The 27,752-nt window shown below is 40.5% G+C and overlaps 1 protein-coding gene across 4 annotated transcripts in view; it reads right to left on the reverse strand.

Annotated features, from left to right (window-relative positions):
* AP2A2 (adaptor related protein complex 2 subunit alpha 2) overlaps window positions 1–27,537 on the reverse strand; it is a 52,312-nt gene extending 24,775 nt beyond the window's left edge. For all 4 annotated transcript variants that reach the window (XM_051622320.1, XM_051622318.1, XM_051622319.1 and 1 more), the window contains exons 1-4: window positions 27,353–27,537; window positions 12,104–12,172; window positions 943–1,085; window positions 112–305 (exon numbers count right to left, since the gene is read on the reverse strand). In XM_051622320.1, coding sequence (XP_051478280.1) covers window positions 112–305; window positions 943–1,085; window positions 12,104–12,172; window positions 27,353–27,419 — 473 coding nt within the window. In that variant the 5' untranslated portion in view covers window positions 27,420–27,537. The remainder of the gene's footprint in view (window positions 1–111; window positions 306–942; window positions 1,086–12,103; window positions 12,173–27,352) is intronic.
* Window positions 27,538–27,752: the final 215 nt, after the last annotated feature.

The following is a 27,752-nucleotide window of genomic DNA, read 5'->3' on the forward strand; positions in this document are numbered from 1 at the left end:
CTGCAAGCCCAGGGCTGCACAGCTTTAAGCATGGATTAAGCTGCTGCAATGGAACCGAGTTGCTGTAAAGGTATATTGGTGTTGTATTTGAAGGAGGTATATCATACGTACCCAGCTACAAGTATTTTTGGAATTTCTCCAGCAAATGCTTCCGCCATCTCCCGGCTCCCCACATTAGCAATGCAGTGCAGAGCAAGCCCCATGAAGGTGGGGTTGCGGCTGGCCAGATCATTCTTGATCGCATTGTTTATTAAGCGGATCAGCTCACTGTTAGAGTTCACTAGTACGGAGATGAAGAGATATCCCTGTGATTCAAGAAAAGGAAAACAAAAGCTGATTTTAACTTGACATGTGTTTCTCAAAGAATTATTGTGGCATTAACAAAAACAATTTCTCTTCCAATACCAAACTTATGAGCAGAAATAGATATTTAGAAAGCAGAGCAAAAGCTAAAAAAAATTAAGTAAACAAGAATGACTAAGTTTAGCGCCACCCTAACTTAGAATTTTTAAATGTTTCATCAATTTATCTAATATATAACATTTTAGATGAATGGGAGCAAATCAATAATTTGGCTTATTATTCAGACACTAAGTTAAGCTATGTGTACCTGATAAGCACAACTTTACCTAGAAAGATTTAAAGAGATTGTCTGAAAATCAAAAGGTTACTTACCTTTTAATGCAAGACTCATGGCAGTTTCTTAACAAAAGTAGTAATTTTATTCAGAGTGCACATTTTAGTTTTTACAATTAGTACAAAATTCCCTGTGCACAAAGGCGTTTACATTTCAGAATTGCTGCAAGATCCAAAATAAGGTTTTAAAGACTGGGTGGGCAGGGCTGGGAGGGGAAAGGAAGCAAAGTCTCTTACTTTAACTATACAGCTGAGGCATGATATTAGTCAGAACAGTTTATCTTTTGTGGAGACTGAGTTACTCACAATTTGTTTCTCTGTGTATCTATTAGAACTGAGCAGGTTTACAGCTTCCATGTGACCAAAGTCAATATCATGACCCAGGAGAAAGATGAAAAGCAGTTTGCAGACATATTTTTTCTTACTGTAACCATCCAGAGCCTTGTCACCTGCAAAGCAAGGAAAAAAGGAACAATCAAGCCTATGTTGTTCCTGTATCTCTTTCCTCTCCCTGTCAGTTCCACTCAGGTACCTCAACATATCTTACAGTAGCAAGACTTTGTTGTACCTAGAAATTTAGATTAATATTTGATTCACCGTGTATCACCCTACAGAATATGGACAAACTGACAGTTCAGCTATTGCAGTACTTGAATTTTACAAAATTTAAATGTATTGTTTCAGCTTTTATTCACTATACAGTGAATAAAATGTTAAATCTATCCACTTATCTCTGATTTAAAGGACTATAAGCCTTTACATAATTTTGTACTGAACATGAAAGTTATCACAAACCATCATGGACAGATGTCAAAAAAATCAAGCAACTCTTGGGTTTTCTAAAAATTATTCCCAGTCCTAGGTAGCTTGTAGTTCTTCCTAATGGTCCAAGACAGAAAAACAAGTAGCTCTGAGCACAAATGGAAAAAACGGAGCTGTCACTGAATCAACAAGAAAATCACACAGTGCTTGTTTTAAATATTCATCTAAATCTCAAATTCATTTAGAAGAAAAAAAACCCCAATCACACATCAAAACACCAATGAGAAAAGCTGAAGATTTTAGTGTTACTTCTACCAATTTACCATTATCTATATTGTACAGGACAGTCAGGAAATCATCTAGTCCCTGAGCTATCTTGCTATGTGCTTTGTATTTTCTTGCTATGAGGCAGCACCTATGTGCTTACTCAACTTTGACTTCCCTGTTTCTGTAAAGAGCAACTGTGTCTTCCGCACACACATTCTCTTGTTAAAGCAATTATTAAATCTTTATCACAGTAAAAGGTCTTAACACAGTTATTGAAGTAAAACACAATAGAGAACTCAGTAGCAATAAAAACAGCAAGTCTTTTTAGAATGACAGAACAATAGAGGTGTATTCCAAGTCCTTGAATAAACACGTGAAATGAGATTACCATGACAGCTTTAAAGCATTTGTAAAATGAAAGTATTCCCAAGTGTTTTAGTTTTAGAAGAAAAATGCCCCCTAAATAGGTTTGGCCTTATGTTGCAGTATTGGTGTATTTTAGAAGCTTGGTAAAGCTATATGGAACAGTACAGCAGCTAACAGCTCATCAGGCAGACCACTTATTTTCCAGAAGGGCTAGATATGAACATAGACTTTTTGCAAAACATTCATAAGCCAAATCCAGTGATAGAGCAGTATCCACTGAATCAGGCAAGCCTGAATGCTAGAGGTCAGTCAGGGTAGAAAAATTTTTTATAGATGCTGCTGACTACAAGGCTATAAGCTCCTTAGCCTCTGCATTCTGGACCCAGAATAACTGGTCTGTCAGATCCGTGTGCATTCCTTAGTGATGGGCCCATTCAGCCAAAATAACACTGAAAAAAAATTTTAAAAAAGCTTAAATAAGATATCCCCAACTCACTGCCCTTAAGAAATAAGCTTCAAGCTGCATTTTTTCTAAAAAACTTCAGATTTATGTCATAGACAGCTAAATACATAATAAAGAATCTTAACAGTATAGAAGCTTCTCCTTCCTTCTCACCCACTCGTGCAGAAGCAGGTTAGATTTTCCATACCACATGCATTTATAGCTCCCATAGATTTCACACTACATTTAGTGACTCTATAAAAACAACAGAAACCTCACCAAGATAAACTAAACTTAGTTTCTGAAGGAATGAACACTACCATGAATGTCTGGATAATAATACTAGTGGACCATAATACTAGTGAACCAAGAGAAAATACAATAGCACGTTGAAGTAGATGGTGATAAAAAAAATTATGTCTACAGCTTGCAACTACGAATTCTGGGGAGCTGCTTCTATTTTGACTTTAGAAACTTTTTAGTTTTATTTCAACCGATAAAAATTTAAGCCTACAACCACCATTTTAATACAGACAATGATACCCCTCAAACCTGAGTCTGCGACATTTCATTTTATTTGTTTTAAACTAGCACAGACTGCCTATCAGTTGCCAATAAAAAGCAACTTTACCTTGAAGCTAATTTTATGCTGCATAAAGAAGAGTTGACTTCAGGTCCATACCATAGAAGCCAAGACATGTCACATTTTACTTAGTTACATGAAATACCATTACTGAAGATACTCATGACAGCGCAATCCTGCTATACTAGCTCCTGTCAAGATCCTCTGACAACAGCCAGCTCTGGAGAAGCTGCCCAAGGACATGTTTTCTTCAAGTCATATTTACAGTTTGCTGCCACAAGGCTATTTTCCTGCTGAGCCAGCGAGCAGATCCATTAGACATTAGACCCAGCACAGCAAAACACCTATACTAGGTAGGGAGAAAGTTTTTTTGCTTTTTTCCTTCTTTGGAAGCAATACAGCCAGAGAGAAAAGTAGATCTTCATCCATGTCTATCTGCTGTGGTCTTCAAACTATGGCTTGAACAACAAAGGAACAGAGTCTTCTGTACTTGTAACAGGAGAAATAGACACCTTCTGTTATACTATTTTACCAGTAAAATGGTACTCAACAGCAGAAGCTTCCTCTCATCCCATCACGGTAGGGAGATGCAAATCAAAGACACCTTCCTTCCTTAGACCAGGAAAAAAAACCAACCACAAAATCAACTACAAAAAACCCAGGAAAAGACAGACTGAAAAGTTCAGATTTTAAACATTTTCAGCTGCTTAAGAAAAGTTTCTACAAGCTCTTAGGATTTGATTTTCAGTTGATCTTTGGCATGATATCTGGAAGAAGAAATAATTAGTGAATAAACCAGGGGGACTTTGTATTACTTAGCAGTAAGAACATGCCAACTCATGACAAGCCAGCTGCTTCCAGGTGACCAATTCCAAGGAAAAGGTGATGCTGGGTACGCTTTACTAGATCTTATGAGTCACAGAAGGAGAGACTAAATAAGCTGAATACTCTTTAGTCAGTGTTCCTCTAGTGGCTGAGATCTACATAACTGAGGACTTGCTATGGTATTTAATAGCATTAATATAAATAGTTGTTTCTCTCATTGATATAGATACACCAAAAAGCAGGAGAAAGTAGCTTCCATTTCAACTTTATGGAAAGTGAAAAAAAACCCTAACCAGTCTTCAAGACTGCAGTTCCCAGGAGTCCAAGAGTTCAAATTACAGCTACTTTTTAGTGTACAATCCATCTGCAATATGCAAGTGACAGGCATAAACCCTGTTCTCTCATCTTCTTAAATGACTCTGGTGCTGACTTTGGAGACCAGAAGGGAAGAGGGAGTACAGAATACTGCAAACCAATTGTTTAATAAAGAACACAGGCAGGTGAGACACTGGAACAGGTTACCCAGAGAAGTTGTGGATACCCCATGCCTAGAACTGTTCATGGCCAGGCTGGATGGGACTTAGAATCATAGAATCATAGGGGCTGGAAGGGACCTCAAAAGATCATCTAGTCCCACCCCCCTGCCAGAGCAGGGTCACCTAGAGTACATCACACAGGAATGCATCCAGGCGGGTTTTGCATGTTTCCAGTGAAGGAGACTCCACAACTTCTCTGGGCAGCCTGTTCCAGTGCTCTGTCACTCTCACAGTAAAAAAAAATTTTCTGATATTCACCTTGAACCTCCTATGCTCCAGTTTGCACCCATTGCCCCTTGTCCTATCACTGGTCATCACTGAAAAAAGCTTAACTCCATCTTCCTGACACTCACCCTTTACGTATTTGTAAACATTGATGAGGTCTCCCCTCAGTCTCCTTTTTTCCAAACTAAAGAGACCCAGCTCCCTCAGCCTTTCCTCATAAGGGAGATGTTCCACTCCCTTAATCATCTTTGTGGCTCTGCGCTGGACTACTTCAAGCAGTTCCCTGTCCTTCTTGAACTGAGGGGCCCAGAACTGGACACAATATTCCAGATGCAGCCTCACCAGAGCAGAATAGAGGGGGAGGAGAACCTCCCTTGACCTACTAACCACACCCTTTCTAATGCACCCCAGGATGCCACTGGCCTTCTTAGCCACAAGGGCACATTGCTGGCTCATGGTCATCCTCCTGTCTACCAGGACCCCCAGGTCCCTTTCACCTACACTGCTCTCCAGCAGATCAGCCCCCAACCTGTACTGGTACATGGTGTTTTTCTTCCCCAAATGCAAAACTCTATACTTGCCCTTGGTGAACTTCATCAGGTTTCTCCCTGCCCAAATCTCCAGCCTGTCTAGGTCTCTCTGAATGGCAGCACAGCCTTCTGGTGTGTCAGCCACTCCTCCCAGCTTGGTGTCATCAGCAAACTTGCTGAGGGTACATTCTGTACCCTCATCCAGGTCGTTGATGAAGATGTTGAACAACACCGGTCCCAGTACCGACCCCTGAGGGACTCCACTAGTCACAGACCTCCAACTAGATTCTGCCCCATTGACTACAACTCTCTGACTTCTTTCAAACAGTTCTTGATCCACCACTTGAAGCAACCTAACCTCGTGGGAGGTGTCCCTGCCTATGGCAGGGGGCTGGATCTAGGTAATCTTTAAGGTCCCATTCCAACCCAGACTACTCATTGATGGCCATCTGAAGATTCTCAGTAACACACAAGTTTATAAGCTAAACTAAACAGCAGTTACGACAACTCATATTTCAAGTCTTATTAGTTTCCAGCAATACTAGAACATTGCAGTCTTTTAAACTTATTATTGAATGAGTTGAGCAATTTGAAAAAAGCCCATTGCAGTCAAAGGTCTCACTTCAGTTGTCTAATTCCAGTTCTTTTGAAGCAGTTTTTGATTCAAATTCTTACTGAAATTTCAAGTTTAACTACTCAATTCCTCTTGCTGCCATGTCGCATTCATAAAGTTATATAGTTTCTATTTTAAAAATTACTACTAAGTCTCATTGCTTAAGCATATGCTAAAGTAATACAGCTTCTCCAAGCCTCAAACAAGCATCCAAACAAGAGAAGGAAATTTAACACATTCCGTTATCTTTATTGCAATATAGAATAATTTAACTCAGCTCGTTTTAAAATGCTGATGGGAACATTTGCAAGTACTACAAATCAAGTCAGCAGAAACAGGAAGGATTCAGAGCACACGTCAGCACGTTTTGAGCACAGTAGGCATTGCAAAGGCTAACTGCTCTCCCTGGAAAGTTCAGTAGTAGTTTTTCTAATAAACTATTAACAGCTGAACAGCAAATACTACTGTTATTAGGAAATGATTACTACTTTCACATTTCTGTGTATCACCTCTAATATTTCAACAGGGAAGTTTTGGTTTTCATTGCTCATAGATCTGGCATGCAGCTTTCCACAAAGGAAGTAGTAAGGCACAAATATATTATGAGACTTCAGTTCTCGGACAGCACCTTTGTCTCTAACTTGGACCACAGCTTAAAACCAGCAACTGCTTTTTAATCTAATTCAATATACTTAAAAACCAGCCTGGTGTGGTTAGAACCTACTACCAGCCAAAAGGGGCAAAAGGACAGTTTTGTCTTGCAGGATGTTCCCTGGCGGGTAGAAGGTAAGGGAGCATTACAAATTTAGTCTCACTAGCATCCAGATGTTTGATTGCTGCCACCAAGAGAAGACAATCTCAGCTTTTAAAACTGCAGCAATGGCTTATGCAAAACAGGATGGACAACATTTGTAAGTATTTCCAGTGCATTCAGTGTGCTTCCTTCCTAGATGAACACTGACCTGTGTTCATGCAGTTAACAGCAATCCAGTGTTATTCTCTATCAGAAGCCTACTACTGGCTTAGAGGATAAGAAAAATGAAGTTGTATTTTATGAACGTAACTAGACATGGAGACAAATTTGTCTTTCCATAAGAGAGGCAGTCCAAGTCATTTAAAAGAAAGGATGAATATTTGTGGCAGACAACTTGTGTAAATCCATATGCTAGTATTTAGTCACGACTACCAGAACAGAGCATTACTAGAGCAGCCCTACAACTCAGGCAATACTTGAAGCCTGGTTTTACTTAAAACAGTTCACTTTGTCAGAAAAAACACTATTATTTTACTGTCTGATTTCCTTCATACATCTCTTAGATGATCAGAAGACAGTGTGATTAACCAGACCCATCAAAAGCTTATGCTTTCAGAGCCTGCCAGGAAACCAATTCACTGTTACACAGCTTTTGTTTAAATCAGGTACTTAAAGGCTTATCTTGAACTTCCTGTGAAGTGTTATTGTGCAGTTTGGGACAACAGAGAAGAATTGCATGAAACTGGGAAAGCAAGAGAGCTGAAGGGAAGAAAAAAAAAAAACAACACGAAGCTGAGATTACCAACTGACATTGGGGCACCTCTGCACAAGCCAAAACTAAAATATACGACCATATCTGAAATCCACCAGCCACTCTTGTAACACAAACTCTATTAAGCAATCAGAACAAAACTAAAATCTAATGCCAGATCTGGAAAAAAAGAACAAACCTGAATCAAGCAGAGAATAATGTTCCTTTGACTGTAGAAACAGCTTATATATATTTGGGGGCAGTTTCGTTAGCACACAAAATCTACTCTATGAAAATCATGAAAAAAATTAATAAGCCGGGTATTTTTTTCACTCATTTACAAGGCAATTACTACTCTGACAGCCAGAATTCTAGATTGGCTCAACCATGGGAGCAAGATCAGCTCACAGCCTGAACATCTGAAGTGGAGAAATACCATTCCTTCTGTTATACATTTAACTCCTACAACTTCTGCTTTATGACCCTAGTGTAGTTTCTCTCTACTACATGCACCTTATCTTGGTTAACACAGAAGCACTTGAAGAAACCATCAAGGACACACTGACCTCAGCAGTAGAGCCTCCTCCTGCTGAAACAGGAGACAAAGTCATCTTAAGTACAGAGTTTCTAGATTTCTTTTAAACTTGTAGCACAGAAGCCAGATCAGAAACCAAAGCTATGGCATACATTCCACCAATTCAAGAAAAGTATGGCTTTTCTAGAGATGTGTAGTCCCATCCAAGCCTGTTAAATACAAGGGTACCCACCAGCAGGTTATCCAAACAATCTGCAAGACAGGCTTGCCAGCTACTTGCATGATAGAACAAAAGTAGAAATACTTAGATTCTTACACTGTTATAGAAGCTATCTTGCAGATTACATGCAATGGAGGTGTCTAGATAATGCAACGAAGTATCCTGAGGAGCATAAAGTAACCAGTTTCATATGCTAGCCTCAAGCAAGAATGTACCTCTGTAAAGGTCAGACTTTTAATCTGGTTACAGCAATGCAGCCAGTTCAACAGCTGGGTCTTTGGCCAGGTAATTAACCCAGTACTCCCCATAATTATTTAGCAAGGGACTTAATCTTAAGGTCACGGTCACCCATCTGTCTAAATTTAAATTATTTTAAAACATTTTTAAAAGTTAGAGCTGCATAAAAAGAAACTGAGTTAAACCGAAATGATACCCACTTAAAGCAAGAATAAAATGCAGGTCTCTCCTTTTTATACAGCCCTTCCGCAAGGAAGAACCACGCAGCACAAAGCCTGCATAGAACTTTTGCAGCAGAAAGAACACAATTATTGCCTCCTCACGATCTCAAGGCCTCAAGTAGTTATGAAGCAAGTAGCCCAAACTCAGTTTTTTCTGAGTTGTGCCATTTATGGTGATCTTAGCAACATTCTGAATATGGTTTGTAGACTCTTCATCTGGCAAGACCCAGGAAGACTGATGTGGACAAAATACTGAATTGCATGCCAGTGTTCATTCTGTGATTCTATACAGGATTTATTGAACTTTGAGTAAGTGCACTCAGAAAGCATAATTATTGTTAGCATTAATTTTAAAGGCTGCACTGATTGCTACGGTACCAAAACAATTAACAGATTCACTTCTCTCACACTCACAAGTTTAAAAAATTAAGTAGGTTAGTGGGTATGGATAGAATCTTGGGTTGGAAGGGATCTCTAAGCATCATTTAGTCCAACCCCCCTACAATAAGCAGGGACATCTCACACTGGAACAGATCGCTCAGAGCCCCATTAAGCTTGACCTTAAATGCCTCTAGGGATGGGGCCCCCATGACCTCTCTAGGCAACCTCTTTTAATGATCCACCACCCTCATATTAAAGAACTTTTTCCTAATGTCCAACCTAAAACTAACCTTCTCAAGTTTGAAACCATTACTGCTTCTCCTATTGTTACATGCCCTCGTGAAGAGGTCTTTCCCAGCCTTCTTATAGGCTCCTTTCACGTATTGGAAGGTCTTCCCGGAGTCTTCTCTTCTTCCAGCTGAACAGCCCCAACTTCCCGAGACTGCCTTTGTAAGAGAGATGCTCCAGCCCACTGATAATTTTCATTGCCCTCCTCTGGACATGCTCCAACAGGTCCACATCTTTCTTGTGCTGGGGGTTCCAGAGCTGGATGCAGCACTCCAGGTGAGGTCTCACCAGGGGCAGAATCACCTCTCTGGATCTGCTGGCCATACTTCTTTTGATGCACCCCAGGATGTGGTCGACCTTCTGGGCAGCAATGGCACATTGGTGGCTCATGTCCAGCTTTTCATCCACTAGTATCCTGAGGTCTTTTTCCACAGGGCTGCTCTCTAGTATATCTTCCCCCAGCCTGTATAGGTATCTCTGGTTGCCCTGGCCCAGGTGCAGGACACTGCACTTGGCCTTGTTTGAACCTCATGAGGTTCATAGACCCAAATGGAGTTTAACTTGTTTTACTCAAAGCATGTTAAGCCATCATTTATACTTTTTTCTAGAATGTTTAGCTTTCATATGGAATAGGTTTGAATCTAGCTCCCCCATTTCAGCTTGTAGATTAAAGCTTTTCACATCAGGTGCAAACATAAGAAGTTGGTCTAGCAAGCAGCAAGTGAGATATACTAAATGTTCTTATCTAAAGAAGACTACTTAATAGAATTTGACTATAGCCAAACAGTAAGAACTGGACAATATCCCTGCAAGTTAGTACTTAAAACAGCCCTAACCATTATGAATTTTTCTGCAATTTTTTATTGCATTCCTTTACAACAGCATGTTTAATTCCAACAGGGAAGTGAGCAGGTCTGACAAAACCTCCTTCATATTTCAAGGACACTGGAACACAGAGCAGGCAGCAAGGCTCTACAAAGCTTCAATAACTTTAATTTTCTATACCTGTTGAAGTTCTCAGACCTTCACCACAAACTGAAGACTTAGTCTGATGTAAGTTTCCAGTTTCATTAGTGAAAAGTTGATTTAGGTGCTGTAAATAATTTCAGCAATAGCTGGTAACCCATAATGCGCCATCCAACAGCAAACAGTTTTGCAAACACAGAGCAAGAGAAAACAAGCAGTATTTGTTGCTGTATCTTCGAGATTAATCAACTTACTGAAATCAGTTGAGCAATACAGTAACATGAAACTTCAACTAGCTTCTTAAGTGTACAGACAATTCTTCAACAGTTTTTAATTAAACTGTCTCTCTATCTGAAAGACACACTAGTGTCTAGATCTAGTCTAGATCTTGTTTGGAGACTGAACTGCTTTATTTAAAAGTTAGAAATTTATGCTTAATTTTACTAGGCAATAAGACAATTCACTTTGATCATACAGCTGGAACTAAGAAAAATGACTGTTACTTCTGCATGCAGGTTTCTAGTGTATGCAGGTTTCTCTACATGCTAGTTGCTCAGTATCCATGTGTCATTAAGTATATGAAGGCGGTATCTGCTGATCACTGTCTGGAAAACGGACACAAGCAATTACTGTGGCTGGAAAATGGACACATTGGATTGGGTGGTGGGAGAACAGTTTGTACAATGGAGTATGCAAAACTTCCTACACTCCTGACAAAAATCAGACCAACATCAGTGATAGATTGAAGCTCTGCAATGAAAAGGAATTGAAAAACAATGTGACAGCATGGGGAGGTGACTAAATTAAAGTTCCTCTTTCTATTCACTCTATAAAAATAGCCATTAAAATTTCCTTAGTTACTGTATCAGTGAAGTTACCAATCTGCATAAAATATGCTGAAATTTCAAAGAGAAAAATGTTACCACAGGGGCATGCAACAGCTTCTAATTTAGAGGAACTTCACTTTTCTTGAGTGTCCTGCACTGTGGTCAACTTTTCCCTTCCAAGCTATTGTTGACAAGTTTTAAAGGCTTATGAAGGCCTGCAAAGAGTCACACTACATAAAAAGAAGCAAGAAATCCTAATGCACTGAGTATTCCAAATAGATACACTAGTCAAACTCAGGAGATAGTTATGGTAAACAGGTTTAATCCGAATACTGCAAATTCTGAAGCCACATACATGATCTCCACACTACAACACCTTATCTAGCTACACACACAGCCCCGTATCTATTTAAACAGAATGTTTGCTACAGCCACTACTGGTAGAAAACCATTCAAAAGCATCCCAACTACCCCTCAGAATCTTTATAATTTCAAGCCATACACACAACTTGTTTTCCATGTTTTTTTAAAGCGAATTGTCTCTTGGAATGCATGAGGATGGAAATACTCACTGTAATATTCTTTGTTTCCTATGAATAATTTGTATGGATGTTGTTTCTGGGAGTGGTCAATATGCATGGCTTCATCAACTACACATTCTTATCTTAATTCTGCTAGAAGACAGCCTAACCCATTACTATCCTGAAGGGGTCAGGGAGGCAGGGTGCAGGGGAAACAGGGGGAAGGGCAGAGAAGTTTAAATAGATTCTGTTTTACTGGAAATTATTACATCTACCCATCTTTCTTCTAACTAGTTCATGGCCTTCTGGAAGAAACAAGGCTGAGTAGTCACATGGTTAGGAGGCAAAGCATCAGAAAGAAGTTTGTGAAGAGTAGCTCAGCTCTTTAATACAGGAGGGATTTTTCTTCTGTTATGGCTAATAATCACAGGACTGTCAGGAAGTTATGTAGATAAGAGAATACTTTCAGTAGTTACTCCAACAGCCTGCTTGAGCATTTTGCTTGAATCAGCAGTTTATAAAGAAGTCTGAACATGTCGAAATAAAACAAAAACCCACTGAAGAATATATGGGTTTTTTTCCTCATAAGACAGTTTCAGTATGATCGAGTCACTTACCTTTAAATTTTGATCGAATGTTGGCTAATTCTTTATTTATCCTCTTTATCTCTGCTTCTTTACTTTTGCCTGAAATCAAAAGAACACATATTAGTATACAGTGCTTCAGACAGTCCTCTGCCACCCTAAGCTTCCTTCCACCCAACCATGCTGCATGAATTATAAACATTAGGAAGAAATATTACTCTCCCTTTCCAGTATTAGGACACGACAAAGGGAAACATAACAGATTGATTTAAGAATTGCTTTGCAAGGGAATTTGTGAAGCTAAAAGGACCTCCCTATTTCAAGACACTTTGCACATAGTATCAAGTCACAGTTAATCTGAGATGTCTTTATTACTGACTTTCACAAATGCTTTCATTTCTCTGTTCTTTAAACTGACAAAGAGAAAACTGAATTTTACTTTGAATTTGATTACCAGGTTGACAGTGCTCCTGAAGAAGAGTCTCCTAAACACATTCTTGTAAACAAACAGCTTATGCTGTATTCTCACCTTAGGGACAAGCCAATTTGTCAATCAGTTCAACAGCTTCAAAAACATTCTTAATAGACAGTGCAAAGCAGTAAGCTTAAAAGTAGCCCAAAGACTCAAGAGACCTCAGACAGATAGGACACATGCATAAGTTCATACTTTCAACATGCCCTTTGAAAGTCACTTGAAAAAGCAGAAATATTTAAAAGTCACATTTTATTACATAACTTTACCACCTTAGGCTTTTCAGCAGTTTATACTTCATATCAACTTTTTAATCTAAGAGTAAGCACCAGGATTTCTAGTGCCAATTCAAATTAGATATTCATTAAAAAAACCCTGCAGTTTAAATTCTGATAATGCAAGCTTATTCAAGTAACACTTGCATTGCCCAAACCAAAGCAGCTTATTATCCTTCAGCATTTTAGGCTTTGTTGATGGAGATGTTGATGGAGATGACCTCCTATGTCAGTGAATGTGGTGGGGTAAAATATCCAACTCACGTATGATATTCAGTTGCTTGAAGTTTGATGAAAGCAAATTCAGTCTATTTCAGAAATGCAGAACTAGCCATCTAGTTATGCTGGAAATTCAGACCTGTACCTATTCAAACTTCCAGTTTCCAAAACATCAACTAGCAGCAGAAAAGGCAGCCTTCTTTACTCTTCACCATATATCTAATATGAAGAGTACAAGACTACAAGGTTATGAACAGAAGTTTCCTGGCCCTGTTTGAAAATGGTCCAACCTTCTGAGAACCGTGATCAAATACCCTGCTTTCACACACCACTTTTCCCCCCACAACACTTTGATCATGACTACAGCTGTGTCAGTGCAATGAGAGTATGTGGCAAAGCCAGAAGAGACCGGCATTGTGTGCACCTCCAATCTCACCCATTTCTTCCACAAATGGAAAGCAACAAATCACAACACTAAAATGTCCTACTACATTTGCATATTCAAACCTCCTGTGCCACCCAATGACTGTGAATCATCCTTTTACCATTCCAAAGATGACCTGACAGCAGGCCAGATGAAAGGTGATGAAGTAACTCAAGGAAATATGTGCCTCAAGATAGGTTATTAGCAAGTATAAGGGAATCCTATGTCAAGTACAAAATAATTCAGATTGTGATTTCTTGATTTAGACACAAAAAAAGAAACTGAAGTTATGCACTTCCCAAACCAGCTCTTGCATAAGACACAGAAAACTGGTTTATATTAATATGCCTATAATAATGGCCACAAGAGTAAAGACACATAGTAAGAACAGGACACTGCACAAACAGAAACAATTTAGGCCCAAAATAGAAACAACTACTTCAGTTTGCCTTGTCATGTTAACAAAATACCTACAGATTTGCTAAAATGGTATTTTTCCATTCTACAGGACTGTTTTCCAAGCAGCAATGCTCAAAACAGTGAAGTGCAGTGTGCCTTGGCAGGCACTCCACATGGCAAAAATATTCTACTTCCCTCATAACTAACCCTGAAAAACTACTTGTACCTGCTTATCTACTTACTGCTTTTCAACTATGCATTTTCAGAGCTCAAGAATTCATGATACCTGTTCTGAAATGTAAGTTGTAGTTGCTATCTGTACACATCTTGGTTTTCAGATAAAGAAAAAGAGTATTCACTGTCTCGATTTGACCTAGAAACACCAATTAACTTCTACAATGACAAGGCTAGAGATCACAGTGTACTCAGTTTATAAGATGCACCTGTGGACATCACAAAGTTTAACCAGTTTTCAGTAATGTATCATGCAACATGTTATGAGTCTTTTCTTATTAATCTGCCAAACAACCAGTAAGAAGAGGTCAATGAGGCCTTCTACAGTCAGCTGGAAGTAGCCTCTAGATCACGTGCCTGAGTGCTCATGGGTGACTTCAATCACCCTGATATTTGCTGGAAAGCCCACACAGCTAGGCATACTCAGCCAGAAGACTCTTGCAGTGCATCAGTGATAACTTCCTGGTGCAGGCAGAGGAAGAGCAAAGGAGGAGATGTGCACTGCTGGACCTTGTATTAACAAATAAAGAAGGTCCAATTGCAGACGTTAAGGTTGGGGACAGTCTTGGCAACAGTAATCATGAAATGGTACAGCTTAGTATTTTAACAGGAAGAAGCAGGGCAATAAGCAGGATTGCAACCCTGGACTTCCGGAGGGCTCACTTTCTAGTCTTCAAAGATCTACTTGCAGGAATCCCGTGGGTTAAGATTCTAGAAGATAGGGGGGCCCAAGAGAGCTGGTTAATATTCAAATGTCACTTCCTCCAAGCTCAAGATATGTGCATTCCTTTGAGTAAAAAAATCAGGTAGAAGAGGAAGGAGATGTGCATGGATGAGGAAGGAACTACTGAAAAAAATCATGTGAAAGAAAGAAGTTCAGTTTGTGGAAGAAGGGACTCGTCACTTGGAAAAACTAGAGGAATATTGTCAGGGTATATAGGAAGGTAACAAGGAAGGCCAAACCCTCTTAGAACTAAATCTGGCAAAGGAAGTAAAAGAGAACAAGAAGGTCTTCTTCAAACACATCAATGGAAGAACAGGGAAAATGTGGGCCCACTGTTGAATGAGGTGGGAGCCCTGGTAACAGCAGATGCAAAGAAAACAGAGTTACTGAATACCTTCTTTGCCTCAGTCTTTACTCCTAAGACTAGCCCTCATGAATCCCAGACCCTGGATGTAAGACAGTAAGCCTAGAGGAAGGCTTTCCACTGGTCAATGAGGATCGGCTTAGAGATCAGTTGGGTAAACTGAACATGCATAAATCCATGGGCCCCAATGGGATGCACCCACAAACTTTGAGAGAGCTGGCTGATGTTGTTGCACTACCAATCTCCAACATTTTTGAAAGTTCACAGAAAACAGGAGAGGTGCCTGAGGACTGGAGGAAAGCCAATGTCCCTCCAGTCTTCAAAAAGGGCAAGAAGGAAGGTCCAGGAAACTACAAACCAGTCAGCCTTACCTCTACAACTGGAAAAATGATGGAGCAGCTTATTCTGGAGGTCATCTCTAAGGACATGGAAGATAAGAAGGTTATCAGAAGTAGCCAGCATGGATTTACCAAGGGGAAATCATGCTTAACTAATCTGATAGCCTTCTATGATGTGACTGAATGCGTAGATGCAGGGAGATCAGTGGATGTCATCTACCTTAACCTTAGCAAGGCTTCTGACATTGTCTCCTGTAACATCCTCATGAGCAAGCTCAGGAAGTATGGGCTACAAGGATGGACAGTGAGACGGATTGAGAACTGGCTGAACAACAGAGCCCAATGGTACAGAGTCCAGCTGGAGACCTGTAATTAGTGGGAGTTACCCAGGGATCAGTGCTGGGTCCAGCATCTTCACATCTTCATCACATGTCTTGGATGCGGGGACTGAGTGCATCCTCAGAATCACAGAACCCTAGGGGATGGAACGGACCTTGAAAGATCATCTAGACCAACCCCCCTGCCAGAGCAGGGTCACCTAGAATACATCACACAGGAACTTGTCCAGGTGGGTTTGGAATGTCTCCAGCGAAGGAGACTCCACAGCCTCTCTGGGCAGCCTGTTCCAGTGCTCTGTCACTCTTGAAAAGTTGCTGATGATACAAAACTGGGAGGGTTGGCTGATTCACCTGAAGGTTGTGCAGCCATTCAGCAAGATTTGGACAGACTAGAGAGGTGACCAAAGAGGAACCTAATGAGGCTCAACAAGACTAAGTGTAGAGTCCTGCACCTAGGAAGGAATAACAACATGCACCAGTACAGACTAGGAGCTGACCTGCTAGAAAGCAACTTCGTGGAGGAAGACCCTGCAGTACTGGTGGACAAATTATCCACGGGACAGCAACGTGCCCTTGTGGCCAAGAAGGCAAATGGTATCCTGGGGTGCATTAAGAAGAGTGGGTCCAGCAGGTCAAGGGAGGTTATCCTCACCCTCTACTCTGCTCTAGTGAGACCACATCTGGAGTATGGTGTGCAGTTCTGGGCTCCCCAATTCAAGAGGGACAGGGATTTACTTGAGAGAGTCCAAGAAAGGGCTATGGGGATGGTTAAGGGACTGAAACACCTGCCTTATGAGGAAAGGCTGAGAGATCTGGGGCTGTTTAGTCTTGAGAAGACTGTATATAAGTATCTGAAGGGCAGCTGTCAAGTAGGAAGGGCCAATCTCTTTTCAGTCATGCCCTGTGATGCATGAGGGGCAACGGATGAAAACTAGAACACAGGAAGTTCCACCTGAGCATGAGGAAAAAAAATTCCTTACTGCCCTAGATTCTGTCGTGGTCCTGCTCTGGCAGGATGGTTGGAATCAATTACCTCCAGAGGTCCCTTCCACCCCTAACATTCTGTGATTCTGTGAAAGTAAGTGTTAGTGCTTTAAAACCAGCTATTTATTATATAAACAAGCAGCAAAGCAGCAACTCATAGCATCTATGGTTTGAAGTTTCTTCTACAATAGATTTTATGTTTGTCATAACTGGATTAGATTACTCATCTAGTGTACACGGCATACTCCGGTGTTCTTGTCTAAGATACTTGCCAGCATTACAAATTTACTACTAGACTGAAGCAAGTCTTTTGATACTGGGACCATACTCTACAAACAGAAGGCCAAAGTAACGTGCCAAAAGGGTGCATGTGTTTATTTACATAAACACTCCAATTTTACAAAGCTATCATGTTAGCACTCCTATTTCAAAGACTTGAAAAGACTTCCCTTATTTTCAGCAATCCATCTGATCCCGATGAAAATTCTAATTTCTAAAAGTAGTAATTTGTTTCTGTCTTAACAAGTGAGGAGCACATCTCATTAAAAACATTATCACTGAGTCTGGAGATTTTGTATTTCATTTACATTAAACATTGACCTTGGCAGGATATTTAGTTACACGGCTCTGCATCTTTACATTTTGTTTGAAAGGAAAGTGCACTGGAATATTTGAGTTATTAGCAATTGTTTCTCTAAACTCAACAAGCATGGCAATAATCATTGATGTTAAAAATGAGAGGAGGATGAAATCAAGGCTGTATTTTTCTTTTTTTAATTGCCTTGGCATACCTTTCAAGTAGCATTATGTATCCATTATGCTCGCAGATTATCAGTTACTGCTAGAAACTGGGGTCTTTGTGCCCAAAGCAAGAAACAGAGCATTAAGGGAAGCCTGACTAAAATACTTCAGGAATTTGTGAAGTCAGCATCTTTGGGAGAAATGGACTGCTGCTTCAGCAACACAAAAATCAAAATCCTATTCCCTGTGCACACAACTGAGGCAGTGAGTTGACAGGAAGAACTATAATAAACACCACATTCCCATCTGAAGGCTTATTCTAAGTAAAAAACTTGAACAGCATATGAACAAAAGTCTTTTTAATTCCTTCAGAGTATTCTACTTTGAAAGTAGTATATAATCTCATCTAGACCTTGATCAAACATGAATAGCATAGCAACTAGCTGGCGATAAAAATTTAACTCCATACACTGGAAATCAAGTTGAATGATTAAGCTTTGTCTCCTTATTACTGATTACAGTCCATGTGTGCTTGAAATTGCAGTTTTAGAGAGCAGCACTAACACAGTGGGTGTTAAATGTCACTGAGGACAATCACATAACCTTGTAAGTTAAAACATGGCTGAAGTATGTAAAAACAAATTTCCTGAACTCCAGCATGGAGTTTGCATGGTAACCTTATCCAAAATTAATTTACTATTTGTTCTAGAGGATGACAAAGCAAAACAAAACCTCACAGAGGTAAGTAGCTTCAATTTGTTCCATGCCTAAGGAAAAAGAAAATACCAAAGTATCAAAAAACAAGGACCGGTTTTTAGCTAGATCTGTCCCACTAAGCATGGGAAAGGGGCCAGTGGCTGCCTAAGAAAATGTGTTTGATTAACTGGTACATTTTCATCACATTACTCAGCCACGTTAAAACTCACTGAAGGAATTCTACTTCTCTACCTGATTTTTACCATTAATTCAGTAAACTTAAGGATGGTTAAAAGCAAAGGTAAGACCACTACTAATGACAGCTGAATAAATGCTGTGTTGCAGAACTATCTTGCATTTCAAAACTTGCTCAGGCAATTGCTCTGCCTCACTTACAGGCTGCTACACAACTTTCATTTTCAAGAAATTATAAGAGCTGTATTCTAACAAAATGAGTTATAGCCAAGCTATTCAACTTGGAGAAGCCTAATGAAGGTCATGTCATTTCATGTCATGTCTACAAACTGGACAATATTTAAACCAGAGCACAAGGTTATGTTCCACACCAGTTCAGGCCACATCATTCTCACTTTTCCTTATTCAGGCTTTTTCCAGCCTAGCAAGACTATGATTAAATATCCACAGCAAGTTATTACAATAGGTGATTGCAAGCCAGGTTGTAGCTGGCTATTTTGCAGAAAAGACACATACTGTTTATAGCCTTATAGCCCTAGTATAGGACTGCTGATACTCTTCTCCAAGATGAGTAACTGAGCAGAGATACTGAGCCACAACATTGTCCAAGGTCCTTATGAGGGATTACTTCATATTTGGCACTTTGCCAGGCATCAGACTGCACTATGCTGCTTACTGCCTTCATTATTAAGGTGAATTTAGTCTGCAGTACACTATTATCTGTAATTACCATCTTGTTTAACAAAAAGATAGACTAGTGAACATTAAAAGTCATCCAGCTCTTCAGAGAGTCAATTACTATTCTTAAATCTCCTAGTAATCCAGGCTACAGTCAGATCTTCAGTACTGCATGCATACCACCTCCATATCTCAGTTTGGAGTTTTGCATTACCATCTGCAGGAGAATGAGAAAACAGAAATTATAGGAAAGGGAGTTGCTGAGTTGGTTAATTTGAAGAGATCATTTGTTAATACTTCCTTGGCAGCAAGGTTGTAAGACTATGTAAGTGCTTTAAGGTCAGAATCAGTGGGCTGCTTGTGGCTCACCTGCTCCATCAGGATTAACTTGTTGCTGTACTAACTGTAGACTGCATAAGCCAAGTCTGAGGGACAAAGCACATCTGCACTGATGAAACAAAGTGCTGCAAGTTCTTAGCTTTCATACAGACCATTTAGAGTCCAGCATATTTCTTATCAAGTCTACACCTTTATTTTCCAAAGGAACAGAGAAGCACTTGTTCTATACAAGTAGACTTCTGGAGACAAGTTCTTGAGACAGGTGCACTGACCACATTTAAAGCAAAAAAGTTTAGATATTCTGAGTACTCATTTGGCTCAAATCTGCTTATGGCCAGCAACTAATGTAATTGAGCCCACCCAATAGTTCATTTTGAATTTATGCACAGGTCAGAACTGTTACACTATGTTACCCCTTAGACTTCCTTTCCCCGTGGCCATCTGATGATCTTGTGATTACACATGTGCCATTATTAGCTTGAAGAAACTGCAAACCATGTTGGGTGGAAGGCTCTGTTAACATAAGAAAAAGCTTGCCAGCATTCTGTCATGCTTTTTGAAGGCAAGTAGCAATGTTGGTTGCTATTTGTGGCACTACCATGTATCTAACAGAACATGCCTTTCTGTTCACATTCAATTATTGAACAAGCCTCAAAGATAGGACAACTCCAGTTTTCTGTTTAGGAGAGCAGACTCTGTAGTGGCTAGGAACATCTATGTGAGAAGAACACAGTGCTTACACAAAAGATAGGTTATCAAGTTTAAAAGATGTTGTTAGATGCTTTCCTTCAGAGCTGCAAGTTATCAAGTGCCCAAACATAAGAATTTTTCTGTTTTGTTATGTTTTTATTAGCTTCTTCATGAGGAGTACCTAAGAAGATTGGCAAGTTATGTGGGAGAAACACCACAGTCAAACTGCTAATAGCTTCAGCTAAATGTTGATATAGTTTTATAATTTGATTACAGGTTCCATTTCTTAAAAAGACAGCAAGTCCAGACTGCTCTTCAACACTACTCTACTGGTGTACACATTCCTGCTATTACCTTGTACTGCTACAGGTCAGTTAGTAAGTGAAACAGCCAAAGGCAAAATTCACTTATCCAAAAGGGTAAGTCATATCAGCTTTACTGCAAATGATAATGTAGGAAGACGACAACAGAAAACATGACCAGCTAGAGAGGAAGTACACCACATTCACCATCCAAACCCACTTGAGTTGGTATAAAGTAATGAAACTACCCACTTGCCTTTCCTATTGCTAAAACAACTTGCCAGCATAACACTAAGGCTACACTGCATTCTTAAACCCTGCTGTCAGAGAAAGCAGGACGGAGAAAGAAACTGGTTGAAAGAGGGGGTTCAAATCAAAACAAATACTAACAGTAAAAATTGTGCAAATACTTATAGGAAAACATTCATGTAGAAGTAATCAGTGCACCCATTCTCGTCTTTGTGAAAGAGCTTTTCTAGTACTTTAATGTCATATCACTCCTATCAAAGGAGCTTTAAGCAAAGAAGATAGGCAAAACCAGAAGTGTAAGGTTATGCTACTACATAAAGCAGCTCTTCTTCCTTCCTTGTCTGAACAGCACTTACAGTAATTTCCTTGAACAGTATTTTCACACTGTACAGTTACACTCTCTTCAACAGTGTATGGCAGTATTTGCACTGTTTTAGTACAAGGCACTGTGGACTCTTCTACTCTAGTTCATGTTCAAATAATACAACAGTTTGAAGCTTATCCAAAGTCTCCTTGGTTAACTATCACTTCCAACTACTATTTCAGGGGCCTTAAAAAAATCCTGAATGAGCTCACTAATTGATACAGATACGTATTAGTCTGCAATAGTCCTTAAATTTATCTTACCAATCCTGATGGGTACATTTATACAAAGGGTTTAAAATTCAGCAGATTTTATATTTTCCAGTGTCTCCATTGGAGAAGTTGAATGTCACATGAAAGATTCTAGCTTTTTACTGCCTCTCACCTATTATCATATTTGCGTCTTCTCCTCTTTTACCAGCCAAACATATGCAAATTCATCAGGTGGTAAAAACAAGTAAAATAAAACCCAAACAAACCCAGCCCCTCAGAGCTCCATGAAAAGACCTAAAGAAAGCTTAAACAGAGAAGCCATGGGCAGAACACTTGTTCTGTTCTACACATCCTCCTCAGATTAATCTCATGCTAACTGCGCTTTCCTTAAACCACTCTCCTGCAAATAGTAGCAAGTGATACCAGACTTAGTGCTTATTATAGCTCTAAGCAGCACACTCTTAGGGCTTTTTCAGGCCAGAACATGCCCACATTAGATGAGTGGCCATAGCCTTTCAAGAGAAGTAAAAGTGCAGATCAAGATGTCTTAACTTCAAATTTCTTCACAGAGATAACTAATCTAAGAATACAAATAAAGAAAAGTGATCAACTATCTAACTCAAGTCCTACTTTAAAGCTACAGCCAATGCGAATAAGAATGCACACCTCGGCAGAGCAATGCACTAGCTTTAGCCTACACATCAAAAACCGTATTACCAAAATAGAGAAGTGAAGCAAAGCTACTGAAGTCAGACTTCTTGAGGCTTCAGTCTCTGGACACCTCTTCCTATCCTGTACAAAGAGGAATTAATGCATTAAGGTCTATGAGAAGAGATAGACCTTTGTTTAATGTATCTGTTGGATTTAGAAAAAAAATACACAGGCCAAGGAGAAATGAACAGTATTTTGAACAGAACATATACAGAAAAATATGGAGGACAAACTACAGGAAACCTTCCTTCCTCTCTCCAACATTTAAGGTGACACTGAAAAGGTAAGACAATTATCTAAAGTAGTGAGGGAAGTTAAGAACTATTTTGTCCTCCAAGCTTGTGTCTAAAGCAGCTTTTGTCTGTGTAAGCTCATTTCATCAGCCGAAGAGTACATGGCTTCCTGATTTTACAGCGAAGGCAGGGGTTACCAGCAGTACACTTAATATTTTAATAGAAACTATTTCTACAGTACCACCTCCAGAAAAACAGAGAAATGCATGTTTCCCTAGCTTTCAGGGTGAATAGCAGATAATACTACTGTTGCAACAGATGAGGTTGTGTGACAAACTGCTTAAAAGTACTTAATCACTAGATAAGCATAAAGCTATTCTCAAAATAATGAAGAGGCTCCTGATGATGTATCTGTCAGCTAATACAGCTGGAGTTTATAAAGCAGCATCTTGCATAAGCCAAATCACTTCAGCAGCTCTGCAGTACATGCACACAAGATGTAACACACTATTTAAGAAGAATTATTTCTTACAGGTGTCTGTATGCTTATAACGCATGCAGATTTTGCTGAATTTTAGTACATGAGGCACTTCACCCAAGCAGCCATACGGACTCTTCCTGACCTGAACTCTTTAGTCTGGATGGCACTCAACCAAACCACAGGATTCAGAGCTTTCCAGTGCCACAACCACCACAATCCATTTTACAGCATAATCACAGCTTGTTATTTTCTCAGTGGGCCACATTAACTAGATGCTAAGTAACTGGGCTATCTTAACCAAGTACTTCGACTTTCAGTCAATACCTTTCTTGTCTCTTCTCTGATGTCTACAAAAGATAAGCCAAAAAGCTATTTGCTGTGCTATTTAATATATGTTATAAAACAATACAATTGAGCAAGTTTCTAGAAAAGTCCATACATCTATTTGGTGAGTTGTCAGGCATACGAAAGGGTTACTTTCTTAAAAACTTTTTTTTTTCCCCTGCCAGCTGCACTAGGACTTCTATATGAAAAATCCAGAGCCTACAACCAGGAGTTCCCCTGAAACAAAATTCCAGAGAGCTATCAGGAACTGCAGGATAATTAATTTTCTTATACTACTGGATTTTTATAATTCTCTTAATATTCCTATGAATAAAGAACACTTCACTTTGGAAAAGTCACTCAATATTACAGTTTCACTGATATTAGAGCAAAGTCCAGGTGTTAAGAAGCACTTCTGCCCCTTAAAATATATTGCAATTGCTGCTGATCCTTTTTTTTTTTTTTTTTTTTTAATGCAATGCTTGACAGACTTTTGAGAAATCAGCATGTTTTAGGCAGACTTTTTAAAGTAATGTAGAATTACATCCAAAGTCCTATGTGTCATAGCTCTGCAGAGAAGGACCTGGGAGTCCAGGTGGACAACAAGTTAACCATGAGTGACCCAAGTGTCTTTGTGCCCAAGAAGCCATTGGTATGCTGGGGTGCATTAAGAAGACTGTGGCCAGCAGATCAAGAGAGGTTCTGAAGCCCCTCTACTCTGCTCTAGTTAGGCCACATTGGGAGTACTGTGTTCAGTTCTGGGTTCCCTAGTGCAAGAAAGACAGGGAGCTCCTGGAAAGAGGATGATTAGGGAGCATCTCTCCAGGCTGAGAGACCTGACTCTGTTTTTCCTGGAGAAGACTGAGAAAGGATCTTATCAATGCTCATATGTATCTAAAGGGCAGGTGTCAAGAAGATAGGGCCAGAATCTTTTCATTGGTGCCCAACAACAGGCAATGGGCACAAACTGGAACACTGTGAGTTCCATCTGAACATGAGGAAAAATTTCCTTACTTTGAAGGTGAAAGCACACTGGAACAGGTTGCCCAGAGAAGCTGTGGACTCTCCTTCTCTGGGGACATTCAAAACTCACTCTTGTGCAGCCTGCTCTAGATGAGCCTGCTTTAGCAGGGGGGTTGGACTAGATCATGTCCAGAGGTCCCTTCCGACCCCTACCATCCTATTATTCTATGATAGAAGCATTTAACATACAGATCAATAAGCTTTATTGATAACACAAGCACCAAAAATATGCCTAACCAACATACAAGTGACAACTAACCTTTTATCTGTTAAAGACAGACTGGCAGCATGAGCTGTTTGCTCCCTCACAATCAACTAGAGTTGTAAGCACTGAAAATTACTATAATGTAAGAATTTTTCGAAGCATGTAAGACTGGTAAAAACAGTTATGGAAGACAAGCATCACTCTCAAATTGGTAATGTAAACTTCTGAGAGGTGATGTATTATTTAGTGCTGCAGATGTACATACATCAAGTCTAATTTCTTGGGCATTTGTAAGATTAAGCAGCTCCAAAAGTGGACAATCTAAATTTATTTAAGTATATTCCTGAAGTTTGTTATTTTATTACCTTGAAATCACATGCTGCACATCCAAACAACTACTACATTTTCATTTTTCAGCAACATCTATGGTGCATATTCCTTATTTGTGCAAAATCTTTCAGAAAAAAAAAACCACACACACACTATTTTTGAACATTACTCATAATCTGGAAATGCTGTAGGCAAGCAAACTAAAAATGTCATGCCCTCATGGTAGTTTTACAGAGAGAGAAATGAGTCCAACACAGCCAAAATTAAGACCAAAATGAAGAATGTCAGCAGGCATTTTGGACATCAGTGCAAATGCCAGCCATTTAGTCCAATTTTAAGGCTAGAAACAGGTTAATAGCTGCACCTGGTGTTTAGCTTCCCTCCTATCTCAGAACAGGAACATTTTCTTAGATTTACAAGTCAAAAGATTCTGTTCACCTAAACAGCTGTTATTTTTTCTTCTTCACAATTATCTAGCTTCCCCCTCTGAAGAGGGAAAGATGGAACTTAAGCCCATACCAATGCCTGCAAAGCACACTCTACAGAGTGCTCTCAAGCATTGTTGGGAATACGCATACACCACCCATGCTTCACTGGCAACACGGAGCTCCCTTAAAGGAAACAGATTCAAATGCCCCTGAACAGCTATATAGAAGCTGCATAGATCACCTGCTATTGGGAACTATCTGCTCTTGCAGCTAATTGGGACAAGGCAGTTACTTTCTTCATTATAAAGATAAAAAGCTGTTACAGTTCCCAAATAGCTACCTGGACAGGGACAAAGCATTTCAGACATACCAGTTTTTGTTTAAACAGTGAAAAGTGTTAACATTTTATTTATTTCACAAGCAAGTTACATCTTTGTCACTCTTGCAGACACTGAGAACATGAAAGACTTGTTCAATCTGGACAGAGAGATGGCTCCTCCATCAGCTCCCACACTACCTACGCACTATGCATTGGCAAACTTGTGGGGAAATCAGTAGTTACTTTGTTCTATCCCACTACCTTAAACCATGCTATTCCACATCTCTAAACATGTGTTAGGAACCTAAGAGCTTGAATGTGTCTCTTGTATTGTCTTCCGCTGAACTCTCTGAAAACAGGAGTGGACAAATATTTTAACCAACTGCAAGACGTAACCGACACTGAAGAATAAAATCATACTTATTATAGCTAAATAAATGAAAACAGTAATTATAAAAAGAAAAAAAAAAAAAGTGGGTAAATAAAAGAGCAAGTCTTAAATGCTATGACACCAGGTCATTAAACATGCAGCTTGCATGGAACACCAGGGCACTGAAAAACTTTCAGTAAATAGTTGGGCCAACCAGGCAAAGCACAAGATCAATCTTCTAACCTTGAACTGATACATAACACATTTTGAGCTGCCGCCGATACATCCAAGGGTGAAGTGTGAAGAAACCTAAGGCCTTGCATCTCTATTCTGAAAAAAAACAGTGGGGCAGCTTCTGCTGTAAGATGAACAACCTTCAATTTATACACAAAGCCCGTTTACATGGCTAGAAGTCCAAATCACCTGAATTTAGTTTTAGGAAACTGCATTTAAACAGTCTCATTTTAGCAGTATCACTTTCTTCCCAGTTTTTTGTATTAGAAGTCATAAATATGAAGAGTTTTCCAAGCCAGCATGATTATCCCAATACAAGCCTAGTTAGATCATCATAATTTGCAATAAAGAATTCTTCAAATATGCTTCTCATGCTAGAGATTAAGCCTTACCACTGTTACTTCTAAAGTAGCCTCCAGTAATCTACAGAGACACACAGGTGGACAAAATAAAGCTGTTTCATCACATCAGTGACCTTAGCCCTTCCCCAGGCAATTCCTGCCACATCATACACTTAGATCTCTAATTCCGATAAATATTAAATGGCTATCACATGCAATTCCCTGTCAAAAAGGAAGGCTTAAGTGTGCCCCCAGACATACATCTTTCCCACCACCCCAAATGGCAGCAGATTTATACTACTCCTCTCTGCCCCACACACTCACAGGCATACTCCCCTCTCTTCCCTCAGGGGGACAGTTACTCGCACTCTTCTCCGTCTCATTTTTAATTACACAGATCCTAGGAGCTGATTTCTGTGAAAGCATAATTTTAAATCTAATGTAAGCCAAGCCTAGGCATACCCACGAAAGGGCCTGATGCATTCACCCTTACCGAGGCCTGCTTTCCATCAGTGACGTTTTGAATTGAAAGCCGTCCACACATTTGGAAGGAGACCAGAGAAGCCTCTCTCCGGATTGCAGCAAACCCACCCGCACCCCAAACGCACGCCAGCTTCGCTGCAGCGCCCTATGAACAACGACAGCGGCGGCCAGCATCGACCCCTCGGCACTCTCTTCCTACGGGGCAGTGACCACAAAACCCAGAGCCCCTCCGCCATTGCGGAGGGGGGGGGGGAGAAGGAAAAACCCCAAACAACCCACCCAAAACGCACAAACCAACCCAAATCCACAGCCAAAACCCTCAGGCTGCCCTCCCGCCGCGCCGCCTCCCCGCCTCCCTCCCAGGGCGCGTCGCCATTTCGTGAGGCAGGAGCGCTCCAAGCAGTGCGCCGCAGGGGGTAGGGGAAAGAGGAGACCACTGGGGAGGAGACTGAGGCAAAGAAGCTCCGACCCCAAGGGACAACGGCCCATGGCAACGGCCGGCCTGGCCTGAGCCCAGGCCCCAGCCCTACCCACCCCCAACCTCCGCCTCAGCTGCCACTCACAGTTCCGGATATCGGAGATGAAGACCGCCAGGCCCCGCATCCCATCGCCCTTCGACACCGCAGGCATCTTGACACGCGATCACAACTGCCCAGCGACACACCAAAGCACCACAACTACCACGGCCGCCGCCCGATCTCCCCGCAGGGATCTTCAGGCCGCTGCTACCGCCGCCGCCTCTGCAGCGCGCAGGCGCCGGGACGGCTTCCGCGCCCCCACAGGCGGCCGCGAGGGGCTCTGGCGCCACCTGCCGTGCGGAGGTGCCGCCGCTGGGACGCGATCACCGGTCCGAGCCACCAGAGCAAACCCCCGCTGCTCTTGCTCGGGAGGGGCTGGCAGGACAACTTCAACCGCTGGATCCGCCATTAGGTGGGCAAGAAAGACAACAGCAGCCAGGCCTGC

The sequence above is a fragment of the Apus apus genome, chromosome 5 (genome assembly GCF_020740795.1).
Source record: "Apus apus isolate bApuApu2 chromosome 5, bApuApu2.pri.cur, whole genome shotgun sequence".
NCBI classification, from domain to species: domain Eukaryota; kingdom Metazoa; phylum Chordata; class Aves; order Apodiformes; family Apodidae; genus Apus; species Apus apus.